This window comes from Buceros rhinoceros, unplaced genomic scaffold (assembly GCF_000710305.1).
Source record: "Buceros rhinoceros silvestris isolate BGI_N320 unplaced genomic scaffold, ASM71030v1 scaffold14397, whole genome shotgun sequence".
Taxonomy (NCBI): domain Eukaryota; kingdom Metazoa; phylum Chordata; class Aves; order Bucerotiformes; family Bucerotidae; genus Buceros; species Buceros rhinoceros.
Window position 1 is genome coordinate 21991 of NW_010422994.1, and position 10399 is coordinate 32389.

General features: G+C 48.6%; 1 protein-coding gene across 1 annotated transcript in view; it reads right to left on the minus strand.

The window, feature by feature from the left end:
- Positions 1-3127: 3127 nt before the first annotated feature.
- The window catches only part of NELFB (negative elongation factor complex member B), a gene marked incomplete at its 5' end in the record, with an annotated part of 11080 nt that continues 3808 nt past the window's right edge, over positions 3128-10399 (minus strand). Inside the window, 8 exons of the mRNA XM_010140276.1 lie at positions 3128-3601; positions 3833-3941; positions 4716-4857; positions 6016-6122; positions 7066-7208; positions 8306-8401; positions 9092-9194; positions 9709-9821. Coding sequence (XP_010138578.1) covers positions 3464-3601; positions 3833-3941; positions 4716-4857; positions 6016-6122; positions 7066-7208; positions 8306-8401; positions 9092-9194; positions 9709-9821 — 951 coding nt within the window. The remainder of the gene's footprint in view (positions 3602-3832; positions 3942-4715; positions 4858-6015; positions 6123-7065; positions 7209-8305; positions 8402-9091; positions 9195-9708; positions 9822-10399) is intronic.

Below are 10399 nucleotides of genomic sequence, written 5' to 3' on the forward strand. Positions count from 1 at the left end.
AAGGAGAAAGTTCAGGAAGGCTGTTGCCTCTGGGGCTGGCCACGTCTGCCATGGTTGTCCATCCGGGTGTCAGTGGTTTGGCAGTAAATAGTATTTCACAACAGTAATCGTCTTTTCCCACTGATTTTACATAAAACCAGGTTCTTCTGCTCGCACAGGCCTCAGGAACCGGCCACTTCTATGGACTATTGCCCTTACAGCGCTCCATCAATCTGCCAACATAGCTCAAATTAATTATTTGTTCCACAGCTCAGCATAAAACTTCAGTTAAATGTCAACCATCCAAAAGGCCCGAGGAGCCTCTCTGGGCTGTCAGTCTGCCTGACTCTGATTTCTCAGGAAGAGCACCCAGGGAGGACCAAATTGGTCGAGCTCCCTAGAAGTCATTGTAAAAGTTCACTCCCTGCTCAGGCACAGCCCGTTGGGAGAGAACACATGGTTTTTTGGTATCACCGGTATCACATCCCGGCTGTAGAGACAAACAGAGAGATGAGTGTGAAGAGCTCCGACTCCCGCTCCCGGGGCAGGCCGAGAAGATGATTCCAGGCAGACGGGGCTGCACCCCCATCTAGTGTGCTCCCACCACAGCGCACGCTGCACAGCGGCATCTCGGCTGGGGCACCACAAAGAGATTTAAAAAGAGAATTCCTTACCCCGCCCAGCGGTACCTCACCCCGTGGCTGCGCCGCAGGACATTCCCATCCCATACAGCAGCTTCTGGCAGAGAAGGGCGCGAGCTCCTCCAAGCAGGAACCCCAGAGCAGGATCCAGGGCTGTCCTGGCCCTGGAAAGGGTGGAAAGTGGCACCCCACCACAGGTTCTGCGGGGGTTTATGAGACAACAGGAGTTTGTGTGATTTCTGGCAGTGGAGGGAAACCATTCTCACCTCAAAGAGCAGAAACAGACCCAGATGTTCACTACCAAACCCCTGTTATCTGAATGGTATCTCTGCTCTCACCACCTCTTGGTGCAGAAGGCCGGTCAGGAAAGCACGACTGGCAGCCACCTCCATTCTCAGCTGCCAGCAGTTTCCCCTCCTCAGCCGAAGCTGCCACCAGCTCTGCTAACAGCCACTTTGTGCTCTGGGGTTCAGTCTCTGTGGATCTAAAATCCTGGGAAAAAATCACCAGCACGTGTCTCGGTACTGCGGGTACGGGCTGGAGCACGAGAGATTCTCCTTCCAAGCAGGAAATCAGAGAGTCAGCCTGGATTAGAAGTTCATGCTCCAGGACAGTACCAAGTCAGTACGTGGCGTGAAGGAACCCTTTGGTGACAGAATCCCCAACACAAGCCTAAAATAACCTTTGAGTCTGAGCAGAGCACAGGCCTGAGCGGGTTCATTGCGCAAGGTCTGCCAGCAGCGTGGGACGTTACTTGGTGTAAGTTACCATGACAGTTGAGACGGTCTAAAAACAAAACTTTGCAAGAAAGACTCAATTGTTACACCCGGTTCCTGTTTCCAACAAGTCCAGTGCCAGAAGTGCCGACAGCTGCCAAAGGCAATACTGACCCCAGGAGTTAAGGGACACAAAGGCAGCCTGGACCAGAGGACAGTGCCCTTGTCTCATACACAACCCTAACCCGCCCTCCCACAAGACACAGACGGGTCCCTGTGTAACAGGAGGAATAAAGCACTAAGGTGATCAAGAGGTGACACTCACTTGCCTCATGCGGCACTTGAGAACTCAGGAGGAGGAAAATCATGCAAAGAGGGAGTCAGCAGCTTTGGGGAGGGATTTCCACTTCTACTTAATTAGCATCTGCTTCTTCTTTTATTTTGGGCAGTTTCAGGAAATGGGAAGTCTCATCATCAATGACTAGGAGAGCTCAAGTCCCAGGAAACAAGGGGTGACGGAGAAAGAAAACAACCCATCATACCCAGAAAGAGGATGGACAAGGAAGCAACAGGGCATGGCCAGTGTGGGTGAGTGAAGTCCAAGGGTTAATTGTGCCTGACAATGACGAGCACCTTCTGGGAAGAGATGTCTGGCTTGCTGGGTGGGGGGAGCGCAGGGGCAGCTCACCTTGCCTTTAAACAGCTTCTGGCACAACTGTCTGAAGAATCCACATGGCCAAACCATTTCCATACAGTTCAGCTGCACCAAACGCTAGCGGCACACCCGGCTCAGAGGGCTGCGATCCACAGCACAAAGTCCGGCCAGCAGCCCATGACTCACGGCATTGCTGGGGGGTCAGGAGTGGGGCTGACACTGCTGAATGCCTCAATGTACAGCCTGAAGCACATGCCTTCCGCAAGCCTGCAAGTGACACCACACTGTGGGCATGGCTGATGCACTGGGCAAAGCGGCTGTTTGAAGGGATCCCCCTCAAAAGGCTGGGAAACAGCCCTGCAGGAACCTCATGAAACTCAACAGAAGTCAATACAAAGTCCTGCTCTGGAGCAACCTCACCTAGGTTGGTCCTGTTCCAAGTGAGGGTGGACCAAAGACCCTCGGAAGTCCCCTCCGACTTGAATTATTCTGCAATTCAGAGTAACTCATGAAGCAGCTTCCTGCTTACAGGGGACTGGAAAGATTCTTTTCAGGCACATTGTACCTGCTGCCATCAGTGCAAAGGCCGTTGTGAACTCACACACCTCATCCTTCTCCCGTGCCCACCTCCTGCCCACTCTACCTGAGGCTTACGCTGAGGCAGCAAAAAAGCACAACAGGAATTAACTGTAACAGTAGAGACACAAATGAGCCCTGAAGAACAGGTTGTGTTCTCCAAGAGAGAATTTCACTCCACCTACACTCACACCCTATTGTCATTGGGGAATGTGCTAGTCTTGGTTTCTTGGCTCCAGGACTCATTTCAAGTTACTCCTTTGGAGAAAAGTGGGGATAAAAAGGGAGAGAATGATTCAATTCCTGGCTGCCTTTGTAAGAGCCCAGCTCAGAAGACAGCTGTTGCCTGCTGCTCGGTCTAGCGACAGCAGTGACATCTCTGATGAATGCAGCACATCTTACCACATACCAAAAGAGCCAGAACCTCCAACAGGAAATGCTACCAGTAGAGCTGAGCATCTTCTCCGAAGGCCCAGACGACCAAACTAGCTGAGGAAAGCTGTGGTTGGCCTTCAAGCACACTCCCTGCTTAGTCGTAAGGGAGTTAAACACTCCTAGACAGCTCTTGAAGGAGAGTTTAAAAACACAAGATGCCAGGCTTAAGAATACACATTTTCTTTTTGAAAAAACCATGTACAGTCAGATTTCAAGTGGAACTACAAGAAGACTCTCAGCTAACTTTAAGAAAAGTAAACCATTGCGATGCACTGCGTACAGAGTTTTCTAACCAGCAAGAGCCAGTGAGTTGGGTAAACTGCAGTGTTTCCTGAAAGAGCTTTAGTGGCTTTTTTTTTTTTTTTGGTTCCACCCTGTAGGCAGAGACACTTAAAAGGCAGTACAGGGCCTCCACGCTGCCGAGCACTAGGTTCGTTCTCCTGTCTCACTGCAGACATGGCTCAGCGTGAGGCTGGCGTGGGCACAGTGGGCAAGGGCAGTTCCATGGAGGGAGTCTCGGTCACTTCAGCTGGACTTGGCTTGCGAAGCTCCAGTTTCTCAGTGAGCTGGTTATAAAGCTCCTTCACAGCCTCCCCACTCTGCAGAATGAGAATTAGGGAGGGGGAAAACAGAAGAGTCATACTTCATTCTAGCTGCTACTAAGTGTGCCATCACCCTGTGTGTTCTAACACAAAGCGACACCGAGAGAGGAAGTTACGAGGTAATTAAGACACAACTTGGTACACTTGGAAAGCAGAGCTCGTGTTGCATGAAGCAGCGCCTGGAAAGGCAGCTGCTCTCATTTCCCCTTCTCGTGCTGCCCTTCTTACCTGCTTGGTGGGGTCCAAAGCCTTCTGGAGAGACTCTAATTTGGCAGGCGCCACTTTGTGATGCAGATGAAGCAGCAGCCTTAGCACATGTCGATGCACGTTCTCCTTTCTGCAACAAGCAGTTTTCAAGCAGAGTAACAGATATAAACAAACACCATCTTGATAAGAACGCTACAGCACAGCAACTCTCACACACACACACACAGGCTGGCAGCTTTGTTACCATTTTCCAAAATACCTGAGAACTGTAGCCTGCACGCTACAAAGTGACAACCCTGCCTTTGACTTCCCAGCAATTCAGGTAATTATTCAACGGGAATGGACTAACTGTAGCAACCGTGAGGAAGGAGAGTGAGATTTTAACAGGCTGGAGCATGTGGCAGCAGCTGGTCTCACTGTGGGACGGGCCATGTGCACAAGCAGGAGGATGTTGGTCACTCCACACACGTGGAGGAAGTGGCAGCAGCAGCACATGCTGCTCTGCCTGAGTGGCACCTCCCTCGCGTTTGGGGAAGTCTCCTGGAGGCTGAACCACACTCACTGAACAGTACTGACAGCCACAAACAAATCTTCTGCGTGCAGCCGATACTGCAGAGAGCTGAAGTTAGCTCTTCATACTTGGAGCTACTGCAAAGCATAAAGGATGTAGCTCCAACTTATGAGTATGGAATCACAGTTTAGGTAATAATTCACAATCAACACTTCACAATTTTGCTGATAAACACCTGATCACAAAATATAAGTCCTTCCTTAAGGAAAATCAGCCTCAGGCTCATATTCTCACTATACGTGAAGAGTTTGCTGACCTATTAAACTGCGGTTCCAAGCCATCTCTCTCAGGTATCCTGTAAACTCACTTTCCCCCGAGGAGAAGCCAATTTACCTTGAGCAGGCAGTGAGAAAGAAGCCATCAAAGAGACTGGTGCAGAACTCCTCGAGGGCAAACTCTTCGCCCAGCAGCGTGAGGTTACCAGTAAGCAGATGCAGAAAAATATCACTGAAGGCCAAGTCACTGAAGGTCTCAACTATAAACACGAAAAGGAAAGAGACTGAGACTGGCAAGGATGTGCCACAACCTTACTGCATGGCGGGTGTTCCTGCTATGAAAATAGGCAGCCCAGGCAGGTGCCTTTGATCCTTCAGACAAAAAAGATTATGAGCAGAGGGGTAAGAGGAATATGCAGAATGCCCCTGCCTCCACCAGGGCTGAAGGCACAGAGTAGCTTGCTCCTGACAAAATCACAAAGTCCCCTACTATTCTTCTCCAGCACCCTCTGCTGATGGCCCCCTCCACTTCCTCACACTCCTTAGATGCAAATCACTTCCCAGTGCAAAACTCACCATGTAAATGAGCTGACAGTTCAGGAAGGGTTCAAAGAACCCCCGAGCTGGGGCGAGTGGGAAGGGAACCCCCATCACCATTACTGGGAGCTGCAGCTCCTAAGAGTGTGTCCTGGTTTCAGCTGGCATAGAGCTGACTTTCCTTCTGAGCTAGAACAGTGCTGTTTGGGATTCAGAATGAGAAGAACATTGGTAATACACTGATGTTTTCCGTTGTTGCTGGGAAATCAAGGACCGCCCACCTTCCCATGGTTTGCTGGTGTGCAGAAACACAAGCAGGTGGGAGGGAGCACAGCCAGGACAGCTGACCCCAACTAGCCAAAGGGATTTTGCCTACTGCAGAACATCATGTCCAGTATATGAACTGGGAGGATGCTGCTCTCCCACAGCTTCCCCCAGAGAAGTCACTGAGGAAGGTAAACCCAGGAAAGAGATTCGGGCTGTGTTCAGCCCTGTTTTGTTACAGGCTTCTCCACCACGCACAGCCAGGTCCCAAGAATTTCTGGCCGCCTGCAATTACTCTTGAGCAGTGGCAGAATTCAGCCACCAGCTCTTTCATCTTTCACGCTCATTCCAAATGGTTCTCACTCATCTAATTGTTAACACCACCACAGAGCTCAGGAACCTTCAGCCACTGCCCCTGAATTACCTGATCAGTGGAAAAGCGCCCTAATGGCAGACAAAACCAAACGCCTCTGCAGGGCCTTACAACTCCATCACCAGAAGAGCCAAAGGCAGAACGTTACATCTCTGACTCTGGAATCACTTTCTGTCCAGGTTCGCTTGCCTCCCAGGTGCCCCAGTCAAGGCAAACAGCTATAGAAAATGAGACAAAAACTTACCAAGTGCTGGCAGGAGCCTAAGGAAAGCGTTCTTGTTCCTCTGTTTAGTGATGTGAAGGATGTAATACAGCCCAACCTCACACGCTATCCTGTTCTCCTGCAAGAATCTGTTATGGCAGAAGCAAAGTTTCTTAATCAATAAAACTAAAACAATTTGTTTGGTTTTGTTTCTTTTTTTTTTTTTCTTCTCAAAAGGGTTTTAAAACCTGTTGGCCAGCAATGGGGCAGTGACAGCAGTGGCTAACCTCAAACCCCTGAAGAGCAGCTGCTCAGTGACTGAGATGATCATCACTACGTTCATTACCACAGTCCGGAAAAACAGACCATTCCGCAAACACTGCCCTGGCTCACTGAGAGCTGGGTTTGCTTGGGAACGTTTATAATAGCATTAACGATAAAAGTGCTCATTCAAAATCATTTTAGAAGGCGGCGAAATACTCATAAATGATACAAAGTCCAACACTGTTGTGGTTTAGTTTCCCAAAGGTCAAATATCAACAGTGTCACTGAGAATACAGCGCTCTGGCACACAGAAGTGAGTTGTGCCAGACACCAGCGCAGGACCTGAGCACAACAGAGCACACAGAGGTTCCATTTATCCTCTTTACATCCCTGGAGTGACAGGTTATTGACAAGGAAGGAGTGTGCGTGTGACAAAAATGCCAACATCACAATTTATAACAGCACTCTTCAGAACCAAGCATGGGCTGCAACCAAACGTCACTCAGACGCCATCGGTCACTGCTCGGGAAGCCACACAAGCAGCGTATTATAAAGCAGGAATACCAAATACTTCTATATTCCACCTGCCAAAAGAATGGTCATTAAAAGAAATGTTATTTTTGGCAGATTCAATCTCATTTCCTCAATTTAATTTGAGGAATCATGGTGGAAACCTGTTCTGCTAAAAGAACAGTTCTGGCTCAATTAACCGGGACTAAACCCCACTCCGAGAAATTCTTCATTTTACCACCCCCAGGGTTTGTTCCCGTCGGGTGCTGGCTGGCTCCTGGATGTTCAACCAGGATGGTGGTGAGGCAGATTACGTACTTGGTGAAAGCTTCAGGAATGGTGCTGGGGTAGGGAACTGGCCCCTTCTCCTCCGAGGGCAGTTTCTGATCGACGTTGAATGTGCGGTCATCCACCACGAAGGACATCAGCATGGGCAAGAACTTCGTGATTAGCTCAGCTTCCTTAGAAGAATGGAAGAACAGAGGAAGAACAATGCTTTCACCAGTCAGCTCATGCCACACAGCGGTCCCAGAGTGCCACAACAAACCGTGAAGCAAGATTACGACCCCATCCTACACCTAGGAAAGCGAACTTTCAGAGATGCAGCTCAGTCAAATTCTTCAATAATTCACCTCCAAACGTTCCACTGGCAATGAGGAAAACTGCACTTGACCTCCTCAACAGCAAAATGTCTGCTCAAATCCTTCTCCTGACTGTAACGTAGCATTTCTCCTGAGATCCTACCCAACCCTGCTGCAAGTGCTGCATGTTAACGATGAGACCAAACTGCTTTAATCAACAACTACAAATCATTTGTGCATCGCCACAGTAGCAACGATAAAGAGCATCTCCTCGCACCAGGCAGATCACGGTTCAGATAGAACCCATGTTCTATCAGATCCAGAGCGGGAGGTTACAGCTTGTGGTGATAAGTAAAAAAGATTTTAAATACAGTTTTGGAGGTTCCCTTGAGGAAAAACGTTCACGGTTTCTAAGAGGTTCCTGAGAGCACCTCTGCAATCAAATCACAGAGCTGCTCGTGGAGTTTCGGTCACCCTCACAGTTACCCTCTGCTATTAACACACCCCCTTCCTGTGGAATCACCCAATAATACATGTTTTCAAGACTTCAGCTGTCCCCCCAGGTAGACGCTTGCTGCTTTACAGTTCAGAACAGAAAGAGCCAATTTCTCTTTGCTGTGGACGCCATGGCGAGCCTTCCTGCCATCAGCTGAACAAACCTGCTCCTGCTTTCCTCATACAAGATCTGTGTTACAAACCGGTCAGTTGTGTAGAAGTTCCCAGGAGCAACAAGCAATTTAACAGAGATACGGTTTGATTTCAAACAGCAAGGGCCAGGCATGCAGGTCAATGAAAAAGCAGGTAAAAGAAGCTCATGGCTTGTCCACTTGCTGCTGCTCTGTGACCACTTCTGTGTTTTGGCTCAGGAAGTAATGACGAGGTGTGCAGAACAAGCATTACATCAGGGACACAAGAAAAGAATAAACTAGTCTAGATCGGTTTAATGGTGCTAAATTCTGAACATCAAAATGGCTCACCATTTTCGGTTCCTTGAAGACTTGACTGTCAATCATGTCCCAGGCCCCCTGTCCCAGAGACAGCATCCTGAGGAGCAGCAGCAGATCCGGACTTTCCTCGAATTTTAAGTGGAGAAGAGAAACAGCTATTTTGATCTTCCACAAGCTGCACATACAGATTTTTCTTTGGAAGTGGTGGTTTACACTCAAAGCTCTCCTGGATTACCCAAGCTTTACCCAAGACTGCTGGAGGAATTCAGTTCTCCAATTTCATTGACAACTGATTCCTCAAATGGGAATCAGATGACAGACACACCGGAGGGTTTGGGGGGTTTTGTAACATTTTATAATGCAGCCAATTGGATCACAACACTGTTTTTAAATGTGTGACAGGACAAACCAAGTCATCTCAGCAGAAGTAAGAAAGGGAAAGTGTGTTCAAGAACAACGAGGTTTTGATATATTATACCCTGAAACCAAAATAATTTTCGGTCTTAAATGGTCAGAAGGAATTATTCAATCCAACAATAAAGCTGAACAGGGATAAAACCAACAAATGCCTGGCGCTGTTCAGACACCTGTAAGGCTGCTCTCCTTCAACATTTAAGCACCTCCTGCAGACGCTGCTTGTGGGAACTGTATTAAATTGCAGTCAACAGACCAGAACAGTGTAAACTAATCCATCGCATTCACCGTGGCAAGGAGAAAAGGTTGCTGCTGTTAGGCAAAGCGATGGAAGGAAAGCAGGGAGGCACACATTTGATTGTGACTACAGTTCAGGTCAGGCACAGGAGCTGCGACACTCACCCTGGGTAAGGTGTCCTGCTCAACCAGGTCCTGCAGGTGCCTGATGGTACTCAAGGCTAAGGTGTTAATGGCAAAGGGGTCACACAAGATCATCGATAAGTCCCTGAGAAAGAAAAATCAAACACCTCATCCTTAACAACCCATTTTTTTAAGCACAAGCACAGTGCTGTGTTGAAGAGAGGCAGACACAGGGCAAGTACCGTAACAATATCCTGAATATGGCCATGCAAAACCCCAATTTCTGTCTTTTGTTACCTACAAGTGTCCACCTGATGCACCTTCTCCTGCCTCATAAAAACACCATGAACGCTGGGGTTTTGATTGAAACAATTACTAAAGGTCTTCTGCACTGAAACGAAGCAGGAGATTCCCCCCCAGTCAGTTGCCAGGTCAGCGGGGAGACTCAAGGGTGGAAACTCGAGCAGTACAAGCTGTGTCACCATCACGTGCCTGGCTATGCCCTAGCGCATTCATGCTCATCCACGTACTGGGATGACCACAGAGGAGCTACTGCCTGTTAGCTGGCTCTAGGAAGAATTAACACCTACGGTACCTGTCAGATGTTGAGACTGCCAGCAACCCGTTTTCAGTCTCAATAAACAGCCCGCGTGCCTCACCCCAACACTTGTTCTTGTCCTTTCTTCACTCCGTCCAGAAACCCTTGCAACTCCCGAGCTCTCTTGTTGTCTACAAACTTCTCCCGAATGCAAGCGTCAAGGCACCAGGTGAACTGGTATCAAAAAGGAGAAAGAACAATAGCAACTTGGTAAACCAGCAATAAAATACACAATGTCAGAGAAAACCAGCTCAAATGACCTCCAAATAGCTGGAATTAATTGGTTTTATTAATATCCTTAGGTGTGGTAGCAAGCTGGTCGCAAACAGAGAGGTCAGAACTCCAAACATTCCGAAAGAAGGGCAGAGATACCAGTGCAAAGGAACCTGGTGCCACTTTCTGCCCTTCCCTGCAGTTAGAGAAGAGGCATGTACAAAACGCACCGCAGCCCAGCAGAGCCATCTACGTGGATTTACCCCGGCAGGAGGCTGACGGAGCAGCACCATCACTTAGCAGTAACAGCACAGTGTGTTTCGGGCACTGCACTGCTGCTCCCACCCTGAGGAGGGGATGGTAACGCTGGAGGTGCCTCTGCTTTAGAGCTCTATTATCAAAATGCAAAAAGACACTTAAGTGAAGTGACCTAAAATTAAAATGCTTTGAGAAAACAACATATATTTTCCCCCAACATTTCAGCAGTCAAAAAAGAACAACTCGCTGATTTTTCTGCACTGCTTTCACGGCGGCCGCCT